At 40.4% G+C, this 27,386-nt stretch overlaps 1 protein-coding gene across 5 annotated transcripts in view; it reads left to right on the top strand.

Moving 5' to 3' along the window:
* The window catches only part of LOC105496910 (scaffold protein involved in DNA repair), a 477,476-nt gene that overhangs the window by 19,230 nt on the left and 430,860 nt on the right, over positions 1 to 27,386 (top strand). The window contains exons 2-5 of one of the 5 annotated variants that reach the window (XM_011767557.3): positions 11,862 to 12,017; positions 15,951 to 16,017; positions 24,004 to 24,183; positions 26,821 to 26,984. In XM_011767557.3, coding sequence (XP_011765859.2) covers positions 11,862 to 12,017; positions 15,951 to 16,017; positions 24,004 to 24,183; positions 26,821 to 26,984 — 567 coding nt within the window. Of the gene's footprint in view, positions 1 to 11,861; positions 12,018 to 15,950; positions 16,018 to 24,003; positions 24,184 to 26,820; positions 26,985 to 27,386 lie in introns of those variants that run through there. The other 4 variants (XM_011767553.3, XM_011767555.3, XM_024797623.2 and 1 more) reach the window with 4 other exon arrangements.

Genomic DNA, 27,386 nt, shown 5'->3' with positions numbered 1-27,386 from the left:
TATTACCCAGGCTGGAGTTCAGAGGCATAGTCACAGCTCACTGCAGACTTGACCTCCTGGGCTGAAGCAATCCTCCCACCTTAGCCTCCTAAGTAGTTGGGACCAGAGGCACATGCTACCACACCTGGCTGATTTTTGTAATTTTTGTAGAGAGGGGGTTCTGCCATGTTGCCCAGGCTGGTCTTGAATTCCTGGGTTCAAGCAATCTGCCAGCCTCAGCCTCCCAACATTCTGGGATAATAGGTATGAGCCACTGTGCCTGACCTATTCCTTTTTTTTGAGACAGAGTCTTGCTCTGTCGCCCAGGCTGGAGTGCAGTGGTGCAACCTCGGCTCTCTGCAAGCTCCGCCTCCCAGGTTCACGCCATTCTCCTGCCTCAGCCTCCCAAGTAGCTGGGACTACAAGTGCCGGCCACCACGCCCGGCTAATTTTTTGTATTTTCAGTACAGACGGGGTTTCACTGTGTTAGCCAGAATGATCTCGATCCCCTGGCCTTGTGATCCGCCCGCCTCTTCGGCCTCCCAAAGTGCTGGGGTTACAAATGTGAGCCACCGCACCTGGCCCCCCCCCCACCTTTTTTTTTTTTTTGAGATGGAGTCTCTCTCTGTTTCCCAGGCCGGAGTACAGTGGCACGATCTCAGTTCACTGCAACCTCTGCCTCCCGGGTTCAAGCAATTCTCCTGTCTCAGCCTCCCAAGTAGCTGGATTACAGGCGCCCGCCACCACGCCCGGCTAATTTTTGTATTTGTAGTAGAGATGGGGTTTCACCATGTGGGTCAGGCTGGTCTCAAACTCCTGACCTCAGGTGATCTGCCCACCTTGGCCTCCCAAAGTGCTGGGATGGCATCTCGCTCTGTCACCCAGGCTGGAGTCCAGTTGCGCGATCTTGGCTCACTGCAACCTCCGCCTCCTGGGTTCAAGCAATTTTCTGTCTCAGCCTCCTGTGGGATTACAGGTGCCGCCACCACACCTAGCTAATTTTTGTATTTTTAGTAGAGACGGAGTTTCACCACCTTGGCCAGGCTGGCCTTGAACTCCTGACCCTGTGATCCACCTACCTCAGCCTCCCAAAGTGCTGGGATTACAGGCGTGAGCCACTGCGCCGGGCCGCCTCAGAATTTTAAGGCCTTGCTCTGCTGTCTTCTAACATCCATTTTGTTTTAAATGACCCAACTTAATTAAAATATAAGTGGGGATGGGATTGGAGCTGGGGATATTCAAGGCCCACAGATGTATTTGGGAAAAGTAAGTTAAAACTTATTTCAATACTGTTACATAAAAATCCTGTTGCATCATATGGATAATGATCAGACAGTGTCATGGGTTGACGTGGAGGGAGAAAAAAGTATGGGTGTGTGGAAGAAATAGGATGTAGAGAAAGTTAGGGAAGAAAGCATATCGAGTAGTTAGGTTGTTTTCAGATGTCTTCATTTACTCTTAAATTTATAGTTAAGTATCATTGCCTTTTCACGTGATTTCATTTAAAATGCTCATTTGCTTCTAACTACTGCTCATACTTTTTGGAAACTAGCTAGCAACTCTCCATTATAGGTGTTTAATGTTTTCATGTAACCAGCAGGGGGAGCACGTACTCATGTTCTTTTGGAACAGGGACGCAAGCCAGAGAAATAGATTTCAGTATGTGCCAATTTAGAACAGTTTTTTTTTTCCTTTGAGACGGAGTCTCCCTCTTTCGCCCAGGGTGGAGTGCAGTGGGGCTGTCTCGGCCCACTGCAAGCCCCGCCTCCCGGGTTCACGCCATTCTCCTGCCTCAGCCTCTTTAGTAGCTGGGACTACAAGGCGCCCGCCGCTATGCCCAGCTACCTTTTTGTATTTTTAGTAGAGGTGGGGTTTCACCGTGTTAGCCAGAATGGTCTCGATCTCCTGACCTCGTGATCCGCCCACCTTGGCCTCCCAAAGTGCTGGGATTACGGGCGTGAGCCACCACGCCCATCCTAGAACAGTTTTAAACAATTGTTCTCATTACTAATCATAGAAATAATACACAGGGATTGTGGAGTTGCTAGAAAATAAAGACTACAATAGAAAATATCCCCCGTAGGCCGGGCACAGTGGCTCACGCCTGTAATCCCAGCACTTGGGGAGACCCAGGCTAGTGGATCACGAGGTCAGGAGATCGAGACCATCCTGGCTAACACGGTGAAACCCCATCTCTACTAAAAATACAAAAAGTTAGCCGGGCGTGGTGGTGGGCACCTGTAGTCCCAGGTACTCAGGAGGCTGAGGCAGGAGAATGGTGTGAAACCGGGAGGGGGAGCTTGCAGTGAGCCTGGATTGTGCCGCTACACTCTGGCCTGGGTGACAGAGCGAGACTCAGTCTCAAAAAAAAAAAAAAGAAAGAAAAAATAAAATATCCCCCATAAACCTGTAAAACCTATAATCAGCAAAACATAAACATTTTGATAATATAAGCATTTGGATCTGTTTCCTGCACATGTTTTTATACAAATGCTTAATATATATTTAAAAATTTGTACATTATTATTTTAAAATTTAGTGTCATTAGTTTTACATGGATGTGTTGTTTGAAAAATAGGTAAGAATAATATTTTCCATTCTGATAAAATCAAAAGCAGAGCATGCATTCTTATGTGTAAATAAGATTTCCATTGGCTTTGCATATATTTTTGTTTTAGTTTCCTTTTTTACAATGAGTAGAACTTCTGTATAAAGAAAATATTTTATTATTTTAAATAAAAGGAGCAGAATACAACACTATTTTACAGTTATACAACACTATTTTACAGTTATAACTGGAAGATAATGTCTAATCAGAAGACTCAAATAGGGTAGGAAAACATTAAAATAGTTATGTCAGGTTGGTAGCTGGGTGCCCCGTACGTAATTTTGTATTTAGTAAATATTTTTGGAATGTGAACAAATAGTGAGACCTTGATGACTTTTTTCTATTTATTTATTTTTTAAAATTTTCTGTGTGTGTGTTTTGTTGTTGTTGTTGTTGTTGTTGTTTGAGACTGGAACTTGTTTCTGTTGCCCTGGCTGGAGTACGGTGGCATGATCACAGCTCACTGCAGCCTGGGTCTCCTGTGCTCAAGCAGTCCTTCTTCCTCAGCCCCCTGAGTAGCTGAAACTGCAGGAACACGCCACCATGCCTGGCTAATTTTTGTATTTCTTTTTTGGGCAGATGGACTTTTGCCATGTTCCCCAGGCTGGTCTCAAACTGTGGGGCTCAAGTGATCTGCCTGCCTTGGCCTCCCAAAGTGCTGGGGTTACAGGCATGAGCCACCATGCCTTGCCTGTTATAATGTTAAGAGAATAAATATAGAAGGTGTAATTTCTGTAAATATTTAGACACATATGAATAATTTCTTTGAAAGTTACCTGTCCAGTTTGTATAGCTCTAGATTATATTCTGTACTTGTTAAATGCTATGACCAAGGAAAAGCAGTATACAATATCGTCTGTCCAAATGCTAGTTTATTTATGGAAAAAAGCGAAACCTACTTTGTGCCTGAGTTTTGTATGTACTTTTACCAAGATCTTGAAAGTATTTCTCTTTGTACATTACTCTGTAAGACCTTCCTTATTTCAAACCAGTTTATTGAATTTCATGTTCAGTTCTTTGTCATTTACACATTAATGAAATGTAGGTAACAAATATACTTGTACATCTATAATGTAGAGAAATACAGTAACCAAGGGGAAACAGAATAAAAAAAACGAAAGAAAAAAATAACCAAAGAGGAAACGATTTTGATGGGAAGGCTAGTAAAGAATTTGCAATGGTTAGAAAAATAAAATATTCAAGTGGATAACTCTATGTATAAGCCTGCTAGAGAAGGGAGTGAGCAAGCTAGATGGTGTCAAGGTGAGGGAGAGATTTTTATGGTGTTTAGTGTTAGAGGCTTGAACATGATTGAATGGTGGACTTAGTGATGGAACTGGTTAAAGTGGAGGGGATTGGAATCCTGATTGCTGTGTCTCATGATCAGCACCCGGTTCTTCTGTTCAGGATTTCCTTTTTATACTTCAAACCACTGGAATGTAAGGCATTACGAGTTTCTTCCTTAGCCTTTTTTTTTTTTCCTCAAGACAGAGTTTCACTCTTGTTTCCTAGGCTGGAGAGCAATGGCACAGTCTTGGCTCACCGCAGCCTCCACCTCTCAGGTTGAAGCGATTCTCTTGTCTCAGCCTCCCAAGTAGCTGGGATTACAGGCGTGCTCCACCACACCTGGCTAATTTTGTATTTTTAGTAGAGACGAGGTTTCTCTATGTTGGTCAAGCTGGTCTTGAACTCCCGACCTCAGGTGATCCGCCTGACTCAGCCTCCCAGAGTGCTGAGATTACAGTGCCTGGCCAGGCTTTTTTTTTCTTTTTTTAAACTTACCAAAGTTTGTGATATTTTTACTGTTTTACCAAACATTATATACTCCAATAAAGAAATTTCAAGCGTGCACAGAGAAGCTCATGGGTTTGAATTAGATCCTGAGGATCTAAATTTTGTGTTTAATTTACCTGTTACAGATTGATTTTTTTTTTTTTTTTTGGAGACGGAATCTCGCTCTGTTGCCCAGGCTGGAGTGCAGTGGTACGATCGCAGCTCAGTGCAAGCCCTGCCTTCTGGGTTCCCGCCATTCTTCTGCCTCAGCCTCCCAAGTGTTTGGGACTACAGGTGCCCGCCACCACATCTGGCTAAATTTTTTTTTTTTTTTTGTATTTTTAGTAGAGACAGAGTTTCACCATGTTAGCCAGGATGGTCTCGATCTCCTGACCTCGTGATCCGCCTGCCTCAGCCTCCCAAAGTGTTGGAATTACAGGCGTGAGCCACTGTGCCTGGCCTACAGATTGAATTCTAATCCAACATGTTTAACAGTGGTCTCAAACATTTATGGAATAAGAATCAGCAGAGATGGTTGTCAAAATGCAGATTCCTGAGCCTTACCTCTCTCAAAATTCTAACTTGTGATTTGGGTACCTAGGTATCTGTAAATGCATCCCTGATTCTGATGTACCTGTTCCCTGGATTGCATTTTTTAAAAATTGTGAGAGATATATATACACACACACACACACACATATATGTAAATAAATAAATATATATATACACACACACGCACACGTGCTGTGAAATGTACTGTTTTAACCATTTTTAGGTGTGTAGTCCTATGGTATTAAATACATTCACATTTGCTGTAGATTGAATGTTTCTCTCTCTCCGGTATTCAGATGTTGAAACCTACTTCCCTATGTGATGATATTTAGAGTTGGGGCCTTTGGGAAGAGATTAGGTCATGAGGGTACCCTTGTGAATGAGATTAGTGCCCTTAAAAAAAAGTTCCCAGGGACTCTTCTTCCTTCTGTCCCATGGGGATGTAGTGAGAAGAATCAGGAAACCATCTATGAACCAGGAAGCAGACTCTCACCAGACGCTGAATCTGCTGGTGCCTTAATCTTGAACTTTTACAGCCTCTAGAACTATGAGAAATTTCTTTTGTTTCTGTGCCACTCTGTTTATGGTATTTTGTTATAGCTCCCAGAACAAACTAAGATAGCATTGTTTTTCAGCCATCACCACCATCCATCTTCAGAATGTTTTCAATCATCAGAATGGAAATTCTGTACTCATTAAACTATGACTCCTCATTCTTCCCTCCCCATCCCCTAGTAACCGTTCTACTTTCTGTCTTTGTGAATTTGTCTCATAATATGGGTCAATTCTAATTGCCCTCATTTAATCTTTGCCCTTTTGTGTCTGGCTTATTTTTACTGTGAATGTTTTCAAGATTCAACAATGTTGTAACATGTATCAGAAATTCATTCCTTTTTAAGCCTGAATTAATATTTCATTTTTTATGTGTTCCACATTTTGTTCATGTAGTCATTCATTGATGGACATTTGTTCTTTCCACCTTTTGGCTATTGTGAATATTGCTGCTATGAACATTCGTATACAAGTATCTGAGGGTTTTTTTTTTTTTTTGGTTTTTTTTCTTTTGAGACGGAGTCTCGCTATGTCACCCAGGCTGGAGTGCAGTGGCACGATCTCAGTGCAAGCCCTACCCCCCGGGTTCATGACATTCTCCTGCCTTAGTCTCCCAAGTAGCTGGGACTACAGGCGCCCGTCAACACGCCAGGCTAATGTTTTGTATTTTTAGTAGAGAAGGGGTTTTACCATGTTAGCCAGGATGGTCTTGATCTCCTGACCTCGTGATCTGCCTGTCTCGGCCTCCCAAAGTGCTGGGATTACAGGCGTGAGCCCCCACACCCGGCCCTGTTTGAGTTTTGGGTATATACTGAGCAGTGGCATTGCTAGATCATGGTAGTTTAACTATTTTGTTTTATTTTATTTTAGAGACACAGTCTTGCTCTGTTGCCCAGGCTTCAGAGCTGTGGCCTGATTATAGCTTACTGCAGCCTCAAACTCCTGGGCTCAAGCAGTTGTCCCGCTTCACCCTCCTGAGTAGCTGGGACCACAGATGAACATTCCCACCCCTGCTAATTTATTTTTTGTAGGGACTCGCTATGTTTCCCAGGCTGGTCTTGAACTCATGGGCCCAAGTAGTCCTCCTGCCTTGGTCTCCTAAAGTGCTGGGATTACAGGTGTGAGCCGTTGTGCCCTGCCCTGTGTTTAACTTTTTTTTTTTTTTTTTTGAGACAGAGTCTCACCCTGTCACCCAGGCTGGAGTGCAAGTGGCTCGAACTTGACTCGCTGCAACCTCTGCCTCCTGAGTTCAAGCAATTTTCCTGCCTCAGCCTCCCGAGTAGCTGGGACTACAGGTGCATGCCACCACGCCCGGCTAATTTTTTGTATTTTTAGTAGAGATGAGTTTTCACCATGTTGGTCAGGCTGGGCTTGAACTCCTGACCTCGTGATTCGCCTGCCTTGGCCTCCCAAAGTGCTGTGATTACAGGCATGAGCCACCTTACTCAGCTGTGTTTAACTTTTGAGGCTCTACCAAATAATTTTTAACAACTGCAACATTTTACTTAAAAGTTAAAATTGCTACACATCCTTGGCAATGCTTATTGTTTTCTTTCTTTTCTTTTTTTTCTTTTTTTAAATAGTAGCTGTTCTCATGAGTGTGAAGTGGCTTATCATTGTAGTTTTTTGCTTTTTGTTTTTGGAGATAGGATCTCACTCTGCCACCGAGGCTGGAATGCAGTGGCGTAATCAGTGATGCAGCCTTGACCTCCCAGGCTCAAGTGATCCTCCCACCCCAGCCTCTTGAATAGCTGGGACTATAGGCACACGCCACCACGTCCAGCTATTTATTTATTTATTTTTTTCAAAGACAGGATCTTGCTCTGTCACCCAGGCTGGAATGTGGTGGTGCAGTCATGGCTCACTGCAGCCTTGACTTCCTGGGCTCAAGCAATCCTCCTACCACAGCCTCCCAAGTAGCTGGAACTGCAGGCATGTACCACCATGCCTCACTAATTCTTAAAAAAAAAAAAAAAAAAAAATTCTGTAGATATGGGGTCTCACGATGTTGCTTAGGCTGCTGACTAATTTTTCATAAGGACGGTAATCCTATTTGTGGGGGCTCTGGTTCCTGTTCTAGTCACCTCCAAAGGCCTCATCTCTCTCTCTTTTTTTTTTTTTTTTTTTTTTGAGACAGATCTTGCTCTGTCGCCAGGCTGCTGGAGTGCAGTGGCAGGATCTCGGCTCATTGCAACCTCTGCCTCCTGGGTTCAAGCAATTCTCCTGCCTCACCCTCCTGAGTAGCTAGGACTACAGGTGCATGCCACCACACCCAGCTAATTTTTGTATTTTTAGTGGAGATGGGGTTTCACCATGTTAGCCAGGATGGTCTCGATCTCTGGACCTCATGATCCGCCCGCCTCTCTCTCCCAAAGTGTTGTGATTACAGGCGTGAGCCGTTGTTCCTGGCCAGGCCTCATCTCTTAATAGCATTGCATTGGGGATTAGGATGTCAACATATGAATTTTAGGAGACAGCAGGGTTCAGACCATAGCACTAGTTAAGGAAGTTTTAATGGTGTATTTTAATTTTAATTTATTCTTATTGCTTAAACTACAATGATATTGATGTGGAGACGTATTTCTGATTAGGTGATCAAGTTATAATTGTTAACCTCAATTTAATTCCCAACACAAACCTAAAATTTTTCTTAAAATGCAAATTAAAAATATTATGAAATGAAGATATGTCTGTTGCAGACATTTGTTTTAAAAAAGGAAAAACGGGCAAAAAAAGCCTAGAGAATAGATTAGTGTTATCACTACAATTTCCAGCCTAGCAAATACAAAGTCCTTGGCTTATGTTCTTTTTTAAAATTCAGTAAAGTTTTCTGGAATTGTGGTTTTTACTGTCTGTCCCATTCCTTTGATTTGCTTCTTCAGGAATTCCTGTTACCTTTATGTTGGATCCCAAAAGAGACTTAAGCATACTATTTCTCTTGAATACTTTTTCTCTTTCTTCACTGGAGCTGGATTGTGGAACCTTTAAATTTCCTTTTTTTTTTCTTAGACAAGTTTGCATGAGGAATAAAATTTACAAAAAAAATCATTTTTCACCTGTTTCTCTCTTTGTTGAATTATACTGATTTTTTAACAGCATTATTAAGTAAATAATTGATATAAACTTTATAGTTACAGCATACAGTTTGATAACTTTTGAGATCCACACATCTCCATGAAACTATCACTACAAATAGTTTAGCGAATATAACAATCATGTCCCAAAATTTTTCTTTGCCACTTTGTAATTCCTATTTCTCTCTTTTCCTTGCATTCCTAGCCTATCGTGAACCTGCTTTCTATTATTATTGATTTGTTTGCATTTTCTAGAATTGTATGTAAATGGATTTTTATGGTCTAGTTTCTTTTGTTTAGTGTTATTTTGAAATCCAATTATGTTATTGCGTGTTTCAGTACTTCATTCTTTTTTTTTTTTTTCGAGACGGAGTTTCACTCTTATTGCCCAGGCTGGAGTGCAGTGGCATGATCTTGGCTCACTACAACCTCTGCCTCCTGGGTTCAAGCGATTCTCCTGCCTCAGTAGCTGGGATTACAGGTGCCTGCCACCACGCCCAGCTAATTTTTTTTTTTTTTTTTTTGTATTTTTAGTAGAGACAGGGTTGGTCTTGAACTCCTGACCTCAGGCAGTCCACTCACCTCAGCCTCCCAAAGTGCTGGGATTATGGCGTGAGCCACCGTGCCCAGCCATTATTCCTTTTTTATTGCTCACTACGATTGTATTGTATGGATATATCACAAGTTTTAAAATTCATCCATTTGTTGATGGGTATATTAGCTATCTATTGCGGTATAACAGATTATCCAAAAACTTAGTGGCATGAAACAATATGCATTTATTATCTAACAGTTTTTTGGCCAGGGATTTGGGAGTGGCTTATTTGGGTGACTGGCGTAGGGTTTTTCATGAGATTGCTGTCAAGATGCTGGATGCTTTGAAGTCATTTGAAGGCTTCGCTGACATATCCAATTCAAAGATAGTTAACTTCTATGGCTGTGGGCTTCAGCCTCTGATCTTCTGACCAAGGATCCTCTTTGCAGGGATGCTTGAGTCTTTTTTTTTTTTGACATGGTGTCTCACTGTGCTGCCCAGATTGGAGTGCAGTGGTGCTGTCTTGGCTCACTGTAATTTTTGCCTCCCGGGTTCAAGCGATTCTCCTGGCTCAGCCTCCCGAGTAGCTGGGATTATAGGCTCCTACCACCACCCCCGGCTAATTTTTGTATTTGTAGTAGAGATGGGGTTTTACCATGTTGGCCAAGCTGGTTTCAAACTCCTGACCTCAAGTGATCTGCCCGCCTCAGCCTCCCAAAGTGCTAGGATTACAGGTATGAGCCACCATGCCCAACCATGTTCTTATGGAATCTGGTAACCACTAAAACAAGTGATCCAAGAGCAGCATGGACAAAGAGAAAGTTGCAATGCCTTTTTTTTTTTTTTTTTTTTTTGAGACAGAGTCTTGCTGTGTTGTCCAGGCTGGAGTGCAGTGGCGTGATCTCGACTCACTGCAACTTCTGTCTCCCGAGTTCAAGTGATTCTCGTGCTTCAGCCTCCTGAGTAGCTGAGATTACAGGTGTGCACCACCACACCCAGCTGATTTTTGTATTTTTAGTAGAGATGAGATTTTGGCCTGTTGACCAGTCTGGCCTCTAACTCCAGGCCTCAAGTGATCTGGCCGCCCTGGTCTCCCAAAGTGTTGGAATTACAGGCATAAGCCACTGCGCCTGCTGGAAGCCTCAATTCCTATTATGACCTGCTCTCAGAAGTCACACATTGTCACTTTCCTCATGATATTATGTGCTAGAAATAAGTCACAACATCCAGCCCTCACTCAAAGAGTAAAGAATTAGTTTTTTTCTTTCAAAGGCTGGTTTTGAGGGGAGCAATGTTAAAGAATTTGTTGTCATATTTTAAAGCTACTGCAATGGACTTTGGGTGGTTTTTAGGTTTTGGCCATTACAAATAAAAATGCTTTTAAAAATGTATGTAAAAATCTGTGTAGACACAGTTTTATTTCTTTGCGTAAATAGGAGTAAAACGGCTAGTTTGTAAGATAGTGTTATGTTTAAATTTTTACTACTTTTACACTGAAGATTTAAGATATCTGTAATACCGATTTGTTCTTGGATTCCTTCTGGTTTAGTCCTTTTTAAATTTTATTCTACTTCTTAAGTTTTGTCACCTCATTTCTGAGTTTTTATTCTGAATGTTTTATCTTGTTTTAAAATTGTAGTTTACCATTTTATCTGTTTTGTGTGTCTTTGATGTACTTTTTTTTTTTTTGGTATGTTGGGATGTTATTCTCGTTAGTTTTTCCCTAATAATAATTTTATGGGATTTAGCTTTTATACCTTCCTGTTGCTTATTTTTATGTCTCTGTCTTCTGAAATGATAGGAGGCAGGATTCAGGATAGCTTTTCTTTTCTTTTCTTTTTTTAAGGACGTGGACTCTCACTGGGTTGCCCGAGTTGAAGTGCAGTGGTGCAATCATAGCTCACTGCAGCCTCAAACTCCTGGGCTCAAGCGATCCTCCTGGTTCAGCCTCCTGAGTAGCTGGAACTACAGTCGTGTGCCACCATGCCCAGCTCACTAAAAAGTTTGTTTTGTTTTGTTTTGTTTTTTTAGAAATGGGGTCTTGCTGTGTTGCCCAGGCTGGTCTTGAACCCCTGGGCTCATGGAATCCTCCTGCCTTGGCCTCCCAAAGTGTTGGGATTACAGGTGTGATCCATGGCACCTGGCTCAGCATAGCTTTTATACCTTGTGTTGTTTTCATATGGCTTGTAAAAATATGGCCACTTGTGTATTTGGTCTTGTAGATTCTCCCTGACTCTGCTCATCTGGACGTTTTCTGTGTCTCTGCCACCCCTGTGCTGCTGAGTAGATTCCACTCCCAGCACTTTCTCAGTGAGGGGCCCAGAAGGGAGTCCAGGGTGACCAGTTTTGGGTGGCCCAGCTGCTCCCATCTCTTCACATCTTCTTACCGTAGAGCCCCTGCTCTCACCTAGTTTCAGGTGCTGTTCTCAGATCTGTCACCTGCTCTGCTTCCTGGTGAGCACTGATGTCTAGGTTCCTCAGGGCCTCCTTGGCTCTCTTACTTTCCTTGGCTTCTGTCCTCTCAGACACTGATACCATGCTGGACTTTGGAGGGTTGGTGGTTTGTCTTTACCCACTTGTGTTTTGGAGTTTGCTGATTAATTGTGTTTCTATGTTTTTGGCTTTGCTGTCCAGTTGCTGTTTATGTGAAGATTTAGAGACATTCGAAAACTATGCCTTTACTAATGACACTTCTGGGTTTTCAGATTGTAAATTGTTAACTTAATGTCTATTTAATGAAGTTGATAGTGTTTTTTTGTTTTGATTTTTCTGTTAATCATCTCCACAGAGAAAAAGGAGTTGGGATATAGAATGCCCATCCTTTCCAGGAGAAAGACCACTGCAGGTCAGAAGAGCAGGTCTCAGGACAGCAGGGGCAGCTGCCTCTCTCTCTGAAGCATGGCTCAGGTGTGGAGAAGGGTTTCAGGACACTTCTGGGACTCCGGTAAAGTATCTGTAGAATTGTTTTCCCTGAATGCCAAAGAGGAAATCCTGAGTGTTCAGAACATTGTAATTACATTTCATTGTAATTCCCTTTCTTATTCTTTCAGGACACTGTAATTGGTACACTCCTTTTCTTCCCTTTCATTCCTTTAATAATCGTGGCAAGTTAGTATTCACCTTTTTTTTTTTTTTTTTGGAGACAAAGTCTCACTTTGTTGCCCAGGCTGGCGCAGTCGTAGCTCAGGGCATCCTTGAACCCTTGAACTCCTGGGCTCAGGCTATCTTGCCTCAGCCTGTCAAATAGCTGGGACCATGCCTCGCTAATTTTTTTTTTTTTTTTTTGAGACAGAGTCTCACTTTGTCACCCAGGCTGGAGTGCGGTGGGGCTATGTTGGCTCACAGCAACCTCCGCCTCCCAGGTTCAAGCAATTCTCTTGCCTCAGCCTCTCGAGTAGCTGGGATTACAGGCGCGTGCCACCATACGCGGCTCATTTTTGTAGTTTTAGTAGAGACCGGGTTTCACCATGTTGGCCAGGCTGGTTTGGAACTCCTGACCTCAGGTAATCCACCTGCCTTGGCCTCCAGAGTGCCGGGATTACAGGCGTAAGCCAGTGTGCCTGGCCGCCTGGCTAATTTTTAAAAAACTTTCTGTAGAGACAGGGTCTTGCTGTGTTGCCTAGGCTGGTCTCTAACCCCTGGCTGCAAGTCATCCTCCTGCCTCCGCCTCCCAGAGAGTTGGGATTACAGGTGTGAGCCCCCATGCCCAGCTCACACCTGTACCTCTTTAATCCATGCAGAACCTTTCTACTTCTTTGTTTGTAAATGAAGGATGTTTACTAAGAATGTTCTCAGAAGATGAAACCATTTAGCATACCACTCTTCACAAGAAATGCACGTCTACTCTGGAGGCATACTCTGGAGATATTGCAGGTTTAGTTCAGGACCAACACAATAAAGTGAATATCGCAATAAAGTGATCACATGAATTCTTTGATTTCTCGGTATATGTAAAAGTTACATATATATTATACTGTAGTCTGTTAAGTGTGCGATAGTATTATGTCTAAAAAAGCAATGTATATACCTTAATTTAACAATATTTTATTGCTAAAAAAAAATGCTAACAATCATAGGAGCCTTCACCAAGGTGTAATCTTTTTGCTGGGAGAGAGTCTTGCTTTGATGCTGATGGCTGCTGACTGATCAGGTTGGTGGTTGAAGGTTGGGGTGGCTGTGGCAGTGTCCTAAAATAGGGTAAAAGTGAAGTTTACCACATCTATTCACTATTCCTTTCATGAAAGATTACTGAGTAGCATGTGATGCTGATAATATTTGACCTGTAATAGAACTTCTTTCAAAATTGGACTCAATCCTTCCAAAGCCTGACACTGCTTTATCAACTAAGTTTATAGGATATTCTAAATTCCTTGTTATCACTTCAACAATGTTCACAGCATTTTCACCAGGAGTAGATTTTATCTCCAGAAACTACTTTATTTGTTCATCCGTAAGAAGTAACTCTTCATCCATTCAACTCTTAGAAGATTACAGCAATTCAGTCATATGTTCAGGTTGCACTTCTAATTCTAGTTCTCTTGCTGTTTCTATCACATCAGTTTTTCTGCTGAAGTCTTGAACTCCTCAGTCATACATAAGGGTTGGAATCAACTTCTTCCAAACTCCTGTTAATGCTGATATTTTGACCTTCTGTCATTAATCATGAATGTTCTTAATGGCACATAGAATGGTGAATATTTTCCTGAAAGTTTTCAATTTACTTTGCCCAGGTCCATCAGAGGAGTCACTATCTATGGCAGCTACAGCCATGTGACATGTATATCTGAAATAATAAGACTTGAAAGTCAGAATCACCCCTTGATCCATAGGTTGCAGAATGGAAGTGGTGTTAGCAGACATGAAAATAACGTTAATCTCCTTGTGCTTCTCAATCAGAGCTCTTGGGTGACCAGGTGCATTGTCAGTCAGCAGTAATAGTTTGAAAGAAATCTTTTTTTTTCTGAGCAGGTCTCAACAGTGGACTTAAAGTATTACAGTAAAGAATGCTGTAAAGAGATGTGCTGTCATCCAGGCTTTGTTGTTACATTTATAGAGCACAGGCAGAGCAGATTTATCATATGGGCGCTAGAATTTTCAGAATGATACATGAGCATTGGCTTCAACTTAATGTTACCAGCTGCATTAGCCCCTAATATGAGTATCAGTCTGTTCTTTGAAGCTTTATTGCCAAGCATTGACTTCTCTCTAGCTACGAAAGTCTTAAATGGCATCATCTTCTAATATAAGGCTCTTCCATCTCTATTGAAAATCTATTATTTAGCATAGCTACCTTCATCAGTGATGTTAACTAGATCTTCTAGATCACTTGCTGCATTACCTTGTACTTTTATGTTATGGAGATGATTTGTTCATGAACCACCCTCTGCTAGTTGCAGACTTTTCTTCTCCAGCTTCACCTCTCTCAGCCTTCCTAGAATTGAAGAGAGTTAGGACCTTGCTCTGAATTCTGCTCTGGCTTAAAGGAATGTTATAGCGGTTCAATTTTCTATCCAGATTGCTAAAACTCTGTATTAGCAATAGTGCTGTTTTACTTTCTTATCATTTGTGTATTCACTGGAGTAGCACTGTCAGTTTCATTCAAGAACTTTCCTTTGCATTCACAACTGGCTTAACAATTTGGTACAAGAGGTCTAAATTTTAGCCTATCTTAGTTTTTGCCATGCCTTCCTACCTAAGCTTTATCATTTCCAGCTTTTCTTTACTTTTTTTTTTTTTTTTTTGAGATGGAGTCTCTGTCACTTGGGGTGGTGCAATCTTGGCTCACTGCAACCTCCGCCTCCCAGGTTCAAGTAATTCTCCTGCCTCAGCCTCCCGAGTAGCTGGGATTACAGGCGCCTGCCATCACGCCCAGCTAATTTTTGTATTTTTAGTAGCCACGGGGTTTCATCATGTTGGTCAGGCTGGTCTCGAATTCCTCACCTTAGGTGATTTACTCACTTTGGCCTCCCAAAGTGCTGGGATTACGGGTGTGAGCCACTGCGCCCGGCCATTTCCAACTTTTGATTTAAGGTGTGAAACATTCAGTTCTTCCTTTGTTTGAGCACTTTGAGGCCACTGTAAGGTTGTTAATTGACTTAATGTTAATATTGTTGTATTGCAGAGAATAGGAGGCCTAAGGAGAAGGCAAGAGATGGAGGAGCAGCTGGTTGGTGGAGCAGTCAGAACACACACAGCATTTATTAATTTTGCTCTCTTATATTGGTTTTGACCGTGGCACCCCAAATCAGTTACAGTAGTAATACCAGAGATCACTGATCACAGACCATCATAGCAGATTTAATAATAATGATAAAGTTTGAAATCTTGGGATAATTATCAAAATATGACACAGAGATACAAGTTTATAGGTGAGCAGATGCTGTTGGAAAAATGGCACACAGAATTGGTTGACACAGGATTGCCAGAAATTTTCAATTTGTAAAAAACGCTTTATCTGTGAAGCACAATAAAACAAGATATGCCTGTATATTCAGAATCTTTTGGCAATGAGATGTTCTGGATAATTTTTGTGTGTTTGTGTACTTACGGAGGAATGCTATTACAAACTCAAGATATTTGGGTATGAGTAGTAATGAGTACCTCATAGGCAGTCAGAGTCATATGAGTGAGCAGATATTACATTGAATGTTAATATGAAACGTTTTGGTCAGTCAGATCTCTTTAGATTCTGGAAAAATACAACAAATTTATAAATATATAAGGAGTACATGCTTTGGGAATACTGAAATTGGTGAATTGGTAAAGGAAATCAGAGAAGAATATGTTAAGGAGAGTATAGTTTAAGATTTTGAATATTTTATAAAAGTTTTTTTTTGCATTTGTCACATAAATTCCATGATTATTATTTTGCCTGCAGTCATTAACAGCTGAAGAGAAGACGATTACAGAAAAACACCTTGAATTATCCCCTAGACTCAAGCAAGGTAACTATTTTGTTGATTTCTTGACAGAGAAGATATAAGACTAATAAATCCTTCTGTGATTATTTTAAAAATTTGTTTTTTTAAAAAAGTTACATGGTTTGGGGAGACTATATTCATAGTTAAAAAACATCAAGACAAGGTAAAAAGGTATTTTTGAGAACTCTGTCATCGCTGTCACCATCTACCCCATTTCTCCTGCCCGCCTAACTAACATTTTTTTGTGTGTCCTTGCTGAGTTCTTTTTTTTTTTTTTGAGACAGAGTCTCGCTCTGTCGCCCAGGCTGGAGTGCAGTGGTGTGACCTCGGCTCACTGCAAGCTCCACCTCCCAGGTTCACGCCATTCTCCTGCCCCAGGCTCCCGAGTAGTTGGGACTACAGGTGCCCGCCACCGTGCCCAACTAATTTTTTTGTGTGTTTTTAGTAGAGATGGAGTTTCACCATGTTAGCCAGGGTGGTCTTCATCTCCTGACCTCATGATCTGCCTGCCTTGGCCTCCCAAATTGCTGGATTACAGGCGTGAGCCACCATGCTTGGCCCCTGAGTTCATTTTTATCACAGAGCCCAGTAGGTTTAGCTCATGCTCATAGCTCCAGGGTTTTGTGTGTTTTTTTTTTTTTTTAAATCAGATTTGGGAAGGAAACGTGACCTATGCCAAAAGAACTATACTGCTTCAGGCTCTGAAATTCTTTCTTGATGAATTAGGGAACTTTAAATAAGTAGTAGAAAACTGTTCAAACACTAGAGTATTTGGATAAATGAGGTTGAATTTGTCTCCTGCAGCAGGACATCCAGAGGGCTAAATTCTTTCTGAATTCTGTAGCCTGAGTGTGGGATTGGTTCTCATGGTCGGTAGGTGGTGGCTGAATTCTCCAGGCTGAATTCTTGGAAGAGGGTAGGTGCTGAGGATTTTTGCCAAGTCAGCTTTGCCTTTCTTTTGGGAAGGAATGCCCTTCCCAGTCTAGTCTACCTTTGACTAGAACCTGTTACAAAGGGTCACCTCCACTAAAGATACTTTAGTGAAATTAAGGATTTTTAGATAGGTATGTTGCTGCTAAAGAAAACTGGGGTTATTAGTAATGAAGAGGGGGTGGGTGGATATTAGGTAGGCTGCTGGTTCTGCCGCCATAGGCAGTCAGCCCCGCTGTGGGTGTGTAGGAAGAGTGAGGGCTTGTGACTTCCGGGATCTTGCTGCATCCTAGCTCTATAATCTTTGAAAACTAAGCTAAACATTCGCAGTCTCAGTTTTGTATCTGGAGAATGGGTATAATCATTGGGTTATTATGAATATTAAGTGAGCTAAAAATAGTAGATTAAATGCCTAGAGGTGCTTCAGTAGGTGCTTGATTGATGACAGCAGTTGCTCATATGTCAGTGGCATAACTTTCTGTGACATTCTAAACCATGTTATTATTTCAGTGACATGCATTCTTTTCTATACAAATGAAAAAGAAAATTTACCAAAAATGTTTCTTTAAAATTTATAAAATGTTGTATTATGAAATAAAGTGTACACATCTTTTAAATACTATAATCTTCTGATGGAATTGCAGAAGCTGTTGGCGGAGACAAGCCTCTGACCTTAGGCACACATTACAAAAGCATGTTCCCCAACTCTGCTTCCCAGCTGTCATAAAAATACTGCCTCCTCACCCAAAATGTAGTATAGAATTTTTATCCTGGAATTTTTGTTAATAGGATGTCTTAAACTAATACTTCAGTATTAGTTTAAATGAACCTGTTAAAAATGAACCAGTTCTATGAAATTCCTCGAATCTCTTTTTCTATCAGTCTCCACTACAAATAGCGAGCCTTTATTAAGTTATTAATAATGATTTTTTGCCTTAGCAAGCTGCGTATGTTATAAATAAAGTAACTATACATTCATACAAGCTCTTCTAACCTTTCAGAATATATTGATCATTCTATAGAGTAGAAAGTACACCAGAGTATGGGTCAAATAAGTAGTGGCATGGGAAAATCATCCAAAAATGTATTTTTGTTATGAAATACAAGGTAACAACTTATTTAATGTTTCTTTTTCAAAGTTGAATTTACTTATACATGTTTAAAATCTCCAGAGAAGATTCAAGCCATATCTACTAAAGAAAAATACATTTCCCCCCGACATATTATAAAAGTTTAGAAACCAAAATTAACTTGATCTTTGAATATTATAGCAATTGACACTAATGAGAAGAGGAAAAAACTAAAATTATCCGGCTAATAAAAAATTACTAATAATTATTATTTCTTGACCTGCCTGTTTCCCCACTAGACCACTGGCTTCTTAAGGGCAGACCCCATCTGTTGCTCATCTTTATATCACTGCTGAACTAGTTTCCAAAGGCTGTATTATGGCCTTTGGAAGTACCACAAACTGGGTGGCTTTAATCAGCAGAAACTGACTGTCTCACAGTTCTGTAGGCCAGTCTCCAAAATGAAGCTGTTGGCAGGGTTGGTTCATTCTGAGGGCTGTGGGGGAAGAATCTGTTCTAGACCTCTCTCCTTGGCTTGTAGATACTGCGTTCTTCCTCTGTCTCTTCCCCAGGTCTCTTCACATTGTTTTCTCTGTGCATGTCTGTCTTTGTGTCCAGATTTCCCCTTATAAGGATTTCAGTCATCTTGGATTAGGGCCCACCCTAATTACCTTACTTGAATTTGATTACCTCTATGAAGACCCTGTCTCCAAATAAAGTTACATTCTGAGGTACAGAAGGTTAGGACTTCAACATATGAATTTTGGGGGGCGGGGCGGGAACACAGTTCAGCTCATAACACCGGGTGCTAGGACAGTGCCTAGCCCACAGTGGTCACCCAGAAATGTTCAGTCTGGCTAATATTTATCCTACGGTTCCATTGGAATGAGCCTTGATATCAAAGACACCCTCTTTTCAGCAAGTAAAATGAGTTGCTAATCAATTCCTGGTAGTGGTTTTTTTTTTTTTTTTTTGAGATGGTAGTGGTTTTAACTATCTAGTTGTGCAGTCAGGTGCCTATAATTCATGGATTTATAAATCTAGAGTCCTGGTCTCTGAGGTTTTGAATGACATAACTAATGATTATCCTGTCTTTTAAATCAGATGGTACATAAGCATCAGACAGTCACATATTTTCTTAGATACACTAAACTAATCGTGAAAACAACTGCAGGTCTCTCTGACTTGGGAGCCACGCATAATGGTTAAGAACATGGACTCAGAAGCTAAACTGCCTGGATGTGCCTCTCAGGCACCACAGCTGCTGGCCGAAAAAAGGCATTACATTTGGGAAGTGCTTTTCAATGAATGATTCATAACATAGCAACTGTACGAATAAAGCTGTAAATTCACCTAAACATAAAGGGAAAAATAGCATGGCCAAAATTACATATATAAGTCTGGTATTGTATAGGGCAGGAAGATCACTTGAGCCCAGGAGTTTGAGGCTGCAGTGTGCTGTGATCATGCCTGTGTACAGCTGCTGCAGTCCATCCTGGGCGACATAGCAAGACCACATCTCTTACAAAAAATTACACATACATAAACAAAATTTAAAATTCAGAAAAACCAGGGAAAATATTGTGACTCATGTCACAGACCAAGGCTGATCTTTCTCATAAAGAACCGTCAGAACTTAATCTAGGGGAAAAAAGATAACTATTGCAAAAATAATGGTTATGGAGGGACTGCTTTCAAAAAAGGAAATATAAATGATTTTCAAATGTATGAAAAGATGCTCAGCCTCAAGGCGGTGAGGTCAGTTTTTTCTGATCAGATCATCCAAAATCTTAGTATATGTCTTTCTGTTTGTTCTTTTATGTTCTTTTGAAGTCTAAAAACGTGTACTTTGGTTTTACATGTCTCTTAAGTATCAGGGGAACCCACCCCCAGTATTTCAACGTAGGTTCTTTCTATTTTAGCTAAGTGTTGGCCAGCTGAGAAATAAAGAGTACAAAGAGAGGAATTTTACTACTGGGCCTCCAGGGGTGACATCACATATCGGTAGGACCATGATGCCCACCTGAACAGCAAAACTAGCAGGTTTTTGTTAAGGACTTCAAAAGGGGAGTGGGTATACGAACAGGGAGTAGGTCACAAAGATCACATGCTTCAAAGGGCAAAAAGAAGAACAAAGATCACATGCTTCTGAGGACAATAAAGATCCCAAGGCAAAGGGCAAAGCAAAGATCACAAGGCAAAGGGCGAAATCAAAAACTCCTGAGAAGGGTCTATATTCAGCTGTGCACGTATTGTCTTGATAAACATCTTAAACAACAGAAAACAGGGTTTGAGAAGAGAAACCCATCTGACCTCAAATTCACCAGGGTGGGTTTTTTCCCCCACCCTATTATGCCTGAGGGTACTGCAGGAGACCAGTCCTTATCTCAACCACATAGGAGAGAGACTCCCAGAGAGGCCATTTATAGACCTCCCCCCAGGAATGCATTCATTCCCCAGGGTTTTAATTATTAATATTCCTTGCTGGGAAAAGAATTTAGTGGTATCTTCCCTACTTGCATGTCCGTTTATAGGCTCTCTGCAAGAAGAAAAATATGGCTCTATTCTGCCCAACCCCACAGGCCATCAGACCTTATGGTTGTCTTCCCTTGTTCCCTGAAAATTGCTGTTCTCTTTTTTTTCAAGGTGCACTGATTTCATATTGTTCAAACACATGTGTTTTACAATCAATTTGTACAGTTTAACACAATAGTGGTCCTGAGGTGAGGTACATTCTCACCTTACGAAAATAACAGGATTGAGAGATTAAAGACAGGCATAAGAAATTATAAAAGTATTATTTGGGAAGTGATAAATGTCTATATTAGAATGAAATCTTCACAATTTATGTTCAGAGATTGAAGTACAGAAATTGTAAAAGTATTAATTTTGGGAACTGATATATGTCCATATTAAAATGATACTTCACAATTTATGTTCCTCTGCCATGGTTCCAGCTGGTCCCTCCATTTGGGGTCCCTGACTTCCCGCGACACTTAAGTTTCTTGTAGGTATTTTATTGTTTTTTCTACTGCTTTAAATTTGATTTCGTATCATAGTTTGTACCTTGCCACCTTTATTGGACTTTCTTATTAATGGTAGTAATTTTTCAGTTGGTTTCTTGACTTTTCCATGAATTCATTTTATAATTTGCAAATAGTGATAACTTCCTTTTCTTTTCTTTTTTTTTTTTGAGATGATGTCTCACTCTGTCACCCAGGCTAGAGTGCAGTGGCGCGATCTCTGCTCACTGTGACCTCCACCTCCTGGGTTCAAGCAGTTGTCTGCCTCAGTCTCTGGAGTAGCTGGGATTACAGGCCCCCACAACCACGCCTGGCTAATTTTTTGTATTTTTAGTAGAGATGGGGTTTCACCATCTTGGCCAGCCTGGTGTTGAGCTTCTGACCTCGTGATCCACCCACCTCGGCTTCCCGAAGTCTGGGATTACAAGCGTGAGCCACCGCTCCCGGTCGATAACTTGCTTCTTGACTTACTTTTCAAATGCACAATAATGAGAGAGATCGATAATGTCTCTTGGAAGTACCCAGTTTATTAGCTTTTTAGATAGATATAGATTCTTAGGATGTTCTGAATAGTTTATTTTTCCTTTTATAACATGAACAATAGGCCACTTCAGTAATTCTAGATGTTTGTGGCACAAAGTAGTAAGTGTTCAGTAAATGTTGACTATTCCATGTTTTTTGCCTTTGTAAATACTGTTTTTTCAGACATCGTGTTAGTGAATCCTCTTTTCCTGATCAATGCAAAGTGGAACATTCAGTTTTTTTGTGCCACCACTATTCCATGACATACGTCTGGTATAGTGTTAGTTTTTTTCATGATTAGTGTTTCCTTCCAGACCACACATGTTCCTTGTGGGAAAGAGTTTTCTTTTCTTTTCTCTTTTCTTTTCTTTTCTTTTTTAGAGATGGGATCTTACTCTGTCACTCAGGATGGAGTGCCGTGGTGCAGTCATAGCTCACTGCAGCCTCAAACATTTGCTCTTAAACTCGTCCTCCTGCTTCAGACTTCCAAGTAGCTGGGACTACAGGCATGCACCACTATGCTCAGCTAATTTTTTAATTTTTTGTAGAGATTGGGTCTCACTGTGTTGCCTAGGCTGGAGTTTTTTTTGTTTCCTCATGGTTTACTGTATCAGAGGGGTTCTGTAAATATGTATCTGATGAAGCCTAGGTTTATTTTTTGTAAAACATGAATTTTATAAATATCTAATCTCTTCATTTCATAGTGTATTGAAATGCGCTTTGAAATACATCAAATATACCACGTAGGATAAGATATGTATGTATATATGTACATATATATGTTTTAGCATTATATTTATAATTATGAATATAAACAGAATAATTGAGTTTTATTAGGTATATATTCCTTTTCTGACCAATATCAGAAAAGTTTGCTGTTGACTTTTGATTCTACCAAGATGAAATAGCCCCATTCTGGCTACGTTTTCCACCTATTTGAATGGCTATAATAAAAAATAGTGGCAATACCAAATGCTGGTGAGGTTGTGGAGAGACTGGATCACCAGTACATTGCAGGTGTACAGTAAAATGGTACAACCACTCTGGAGAGCAGTCTGGTGATTTCTTAAAGACTAAACATGCAATTACCATATAACCCAGCAACTGCATGCTTAGGCATTTGTCCCAGAGAATGAAAATTAAATTTACATAGCATCTTGTACACAGATGTTTATAAGCAGCTTTGTTCATAATAGCCCCAAACTAGAAACAACACAGATGTCCTTCAGTAGGTGAATGATTAAACAAACTATGGTGCATAGTATCATGGTGTACTATTCAGTAATAAAAAGAAAATAAATGTTGATAACTTAGATGAATATCTAAGAAATTATTCTGAGTGAAAAAAGTCAATCCTAAAAGGTTACATAGTGATTTTATTTATATAACCTGTGTGTGTGTGTGTGTGTGTGTGTGTGTGTGTGTGAGAGAGAGAGAGAGAGAGAGAGAGAGGAGAGAGAAAGGGAGAGAGACGGAGACAGAGAGAGATGGAGTTTCGCTCTTGTTGCCCAGGCTGGAGTGCAGTGGCTCAATCTTGGCTCACTGCAACCTCTGCCTCCTGGGTTCAAGCAATTCTCCTGCCTCAGCCTCCCCAAGTAGCTGAGATTACAGGTACCTGCAACCACGCCCGGCTAATTTTTTTGTGTTTTTAGTAGAGATGGGGTTTCGCCATGTTGGCCAGGCTGGTCTCGATTATATAACATTTTTATAATGACAGAATTACAGAAATGCAAAATTGAGTAGTGGTTGACAGAGTTCAGGGATTGGTATGGGGCCAGGAGATGGTGTAGCTATAAAAAGGTAATGCAAGGCATCCTGTGGTGATAGAAGTGATCTGTATCTTGACTGGATGAGTGTCAGTATCCTGGTTGTGTTGTACTACAGTTTTGCAAGATGTTACCATTGGAGTGACTGGGTGATGGATACAAGAGTTTTCTCTGTTGTTTCTTACAACTGTATATAAATCTAATATTATCTCAAAATAAAAAGTGTACTTAAATACAATGTTTGGTCTTAAGTGTTTTAAGCACCCTGCTCCCAGAGCTCTTAGCACGGCAAAGGAAGCACACAGAAGCATTCTTGTTACTCATAAGTTTTGACTTTGTGTTTTGCATTTTAAAAAATTTTTTGTTTTCATCAAATACCCCAGGAAGTTATACTTTTGTAAAATGTTATTTCAGGTCTTATTTTTCTGGTTTTCTTTTGTGCTCTAGTCACTTTCCTTTTTTTGTATAACTTAACCAGTTCTACTTCTTTTTCTTCTTGGAACTTGGCTTCGAACTCAAGAGAATGTTAGTGAGATTGTGCATAGAACTTCAGGTAGAAAGATTTGACGTAGACATTGCTTTTCCTATCACAGAGTTTTGTGTATTCGTGACTTTGGCAAAATTACACACATAAAATTGTATTCTGATAAATGACCATATAAGGAGATGATATTTATGTGCTTTCTTTTTCTTCAACAGAAACTACCACATTTAAAAGCACCAGTGGGCTTACAGATATAACATGGAGTTCCAGTGGAAGTGATTTTTCAGATGAAGATAAGACACTTTCTCAATTACAGAGAGATAATGGACATTGCTCTAGAATAGACAGATTTTGTAACAAGAACATTGTGTGTCCAGAAGATGGGACTAGTGAAGGTAAATTGATAATTTTGTTAGAAATCCAGTTTCTGTTAAATATTGGATTTAATATTGGAAGAAACTTACATTCCTTTCTAGTATTTATCATTAACATTCCACCTATCAGAATGGCTACAATAAAAAATAGTGACAATACCAAATGCTGGTGAGGTTGTGGAGAAACTGGATCACCAGTACATTGCAGGTGTACAGTAAAATGGTACAACCACTCTGGAAAAGAGTCTGGCAGTTTCTTAAAGACTAAGCATGCAATTACCATATAGCCCAGCAACTGCACCTTTAGGCATTTGTCCCAGAGAATGAAAATTAAATTCCTTTCTAATAGTTAGGATTTTACTGAGTTCCACCCTCTATGCTAAACACTTCAGAAACATTTTCTTGTTTAATATTTCTCAAAACAACTCTAGGAGATAGGTATTACAGATATTATTTTTATAGTTAACAACTTAAGCTTGGACTGATGGAATGGATTCGCATTCCATTTTAGGTCTCTCTGCTCCATAGCCAGTTCTTTCACCTTCTACACAGTGCCACGCCCACACTGCCTTCTTCCCAACCTGTTGGGTAAATACTGTGACAACCAGTGTGTGGTAGAGGTGTAATGTACTGACAAATTTCTATTCAGATGGCGTTTTATATTGTGTCATGTTTTAAACAATTGAAAGCAGAGTTTCTTATCCTTGACACTCTTGACATTTTGGGCCAGATGATTCTTTGTTATGGGGAGTAGCACCTTCCTCTGCCTATAGGATATTCTGCCGTGTCCCTTGCCTTTACCTGCTGGGTCACGGTAGGATCCCAACCACAGTGATGATAACCAGAGATGTCTCCAGATGTTGTCAAGGGTCCCCTGAAGGACAAAAATTACCCCTAGTTGATAACCACAGATGTAGAATTACGGAAATCATGTCCTTTTAGAATTTTTAAAATATACAAATAATCTGTAGAATATTTAAATGTCTTAATGTTTTCAAAATAAGCTTGTGACTTTTAACTCTTGACAGTTCATGTTAGTTACCTAGGGTTAGGTTTGTACAGAGACAGCTTCTCGGGAGGGTAGTTAAATTCTTTTGACCACTTTGTATGTCATTTTGGTAACTATGAAATTCCATTGACATTTTAGTAGTTACCAGGTGAAGTGGTATTTTAGGATTATATATAAGCTGATAGCAATTCGACCATAGTAAATTAAATTTATTGTTACATAACTCTTGGTTTGTCTTCATACATTTCAGAATACAAACATTATGCTTTTTATGGGTAAATAGTATGGTTTGTGCCTCCCAAAGTGCTGGGATTACACATGTGAGCCATCGTGCCCAGCCTCCCTTCCATTTGGTTTTTAGCAATTGTCTAAAAGTTTTTATAACTTTCGGAAAATCTCTTAAATTATTAGAGATCCAATTTCCTCATCTGTAAAATGCAAATTTAAGTGTAATAGTAGCAGTCTTCCTGTTTTTTAAAAGTTTTGTGACCACAAAAGTTTTGTGATGAAAGCGCCAGTTATTTCATAGCATGCATCACATTGCAATATGTATTAATCTGTGGGCTACTTCAGGCTAGGAATGGTGCTGTTTTCTCTCTTGTATTTATTTCGTATTGTGAGTATCTTGAATGGTGTGATGGGCTCTTTTTAGGCACTTGCTTTGTCTAATGAATGAAGGAGTGAATGAATGAACGAGTGCTGCAAAGATGTGTGATACTGGCGGCAGCTCTGAGGGCGTTTGTGTTTTTCCCTTGTCTGTCCCTGGCTCCCTGTTGGGAAGGTTCAGCAGCCTGGAAAATCTCTAATGTGTTCCCCTGCCTGGCTTCCATGACTGAATTTGATGTTTATGTGGGAAGCAGTTGCCATTATGCATCTACTTCTCTCAGTGGTGGCTGGACCTTCAGTCTATTAAAATCATTATAGTGGCTGTTTTTTTTAAGAGATGAGGTCTTGCTCTGTCACCGAGGCTGGAGTGCAGTGGATCATAGCTCACTGTAACTTCAAACTCCTGGGCTCAAGCAATCCTACTATATCCTCTTAATTATGTTTAGTGAAAAAGTCTAGCCATGTAAGAAAGGAGGAAAAAATAATACATAGTTTATTTGCTTAAACATGCTGGAGAAGCTCTACAAGGATACAGAAACAATAAAAGTAGTTAACTTAAAATTGGAGTTGGAGTAAGATTTGGGAGAAACAGTGATTTGAGATGAGAGTAGAAATATACTTTTCACTGTCTAAATTTTTTTTTTTTTGAGACAGAGTCTTGTTATGTTGCCCCGACTGGAGTTGAGTGGCACGATCTCGGCTCACTGCAACCTCCACTTCCCGGGTTCAGGCGATTCTGGTGCCTCAGCCACCTGAGTAGCTGGGACTATAGATGTGTGCTGCCATGTCCAGCTAATTTTTTGTATTTTTAATAGAGACAGCGTTTCATCTTGTTGACCAGGCTGGTCTTGAACTCCTGAGTTTTGGCATTCTGCCCACCCTGGCCTCCCAGAGCTCTAGGATTATAGGCATGAGCCTTGTGCCTGGCCCTAGATATGTTTTTTAAAATTACTAAGTGACATGGATAACTACTAAGAATAAAGGAGATTTAAAAGTGAAAGATTAAGGAGATAATTAAGCAAGTTAAAAATTGTATTTTTTAGGTGAATTACAGTTTATTGACTGGGAGATCGACAGTGACAGGGCAGAGGCTAGTGACTGTAATGAATTTGAAGATGATGAGGGTGCTGTGGAAATCTCAGACTGTGCTTCTTGTGCAAGTAATCAGTCTTTGACAAGTGATGAGAAGCTATCGGAGCTTCCCAAGGTAAGAATGAATTATTTCAAAACTTTTAGTCTCTGTATAACATCTGCTAATCAGTTGTTTTGTGTGTGTGTGTGTGTGTGTGTGTGTGTGTGTGTGTGTGTGTGTGTGTGTGTTTTCCTGTCCTTCCTCAAGAACAACCACTTTTGACTCTTAGGGGATTCTTTTCTTCTTTACTCGCTTATCTCTAAATAACATGCTTGTGCTGTACTTCTCAACGTGGATAAATATTGATCTCTCTTCTCGCTCACTTCCCACCCTCACTGCACGCTGAACTTTTTTTATCCTACTGTTCTCCCAGTGCAGATATATCAAAGTTTGGTTAGATTATATTCAGCATTTTACACAATTGTGAATAAATAATATTGATAGCCAAGGGAAATATTATTATCCTTTGCAACTATT

The sequence above is a fragment of the Macaca nemestrina genome, chromosome 8 (genome assembly GCF_043159975.1).
Source record: "Macaca nemestrina isolate mMacNem1 chromosome 8, mMacNem.hap1, whole genome shotgun sequence".
NCBI classification, from domain to species: domain Eukaryota; kingdom Metazoa; phylum Chordata; class Mammalia; order Primates; family Cercopithecidae; genus Macaca; species Macaca nemestrina.
The sequence above is the reverse complement of the archived record's forward strand: the minus strand, read 5'-3'. Positions and strand labels throughout refer to the sequence as shown.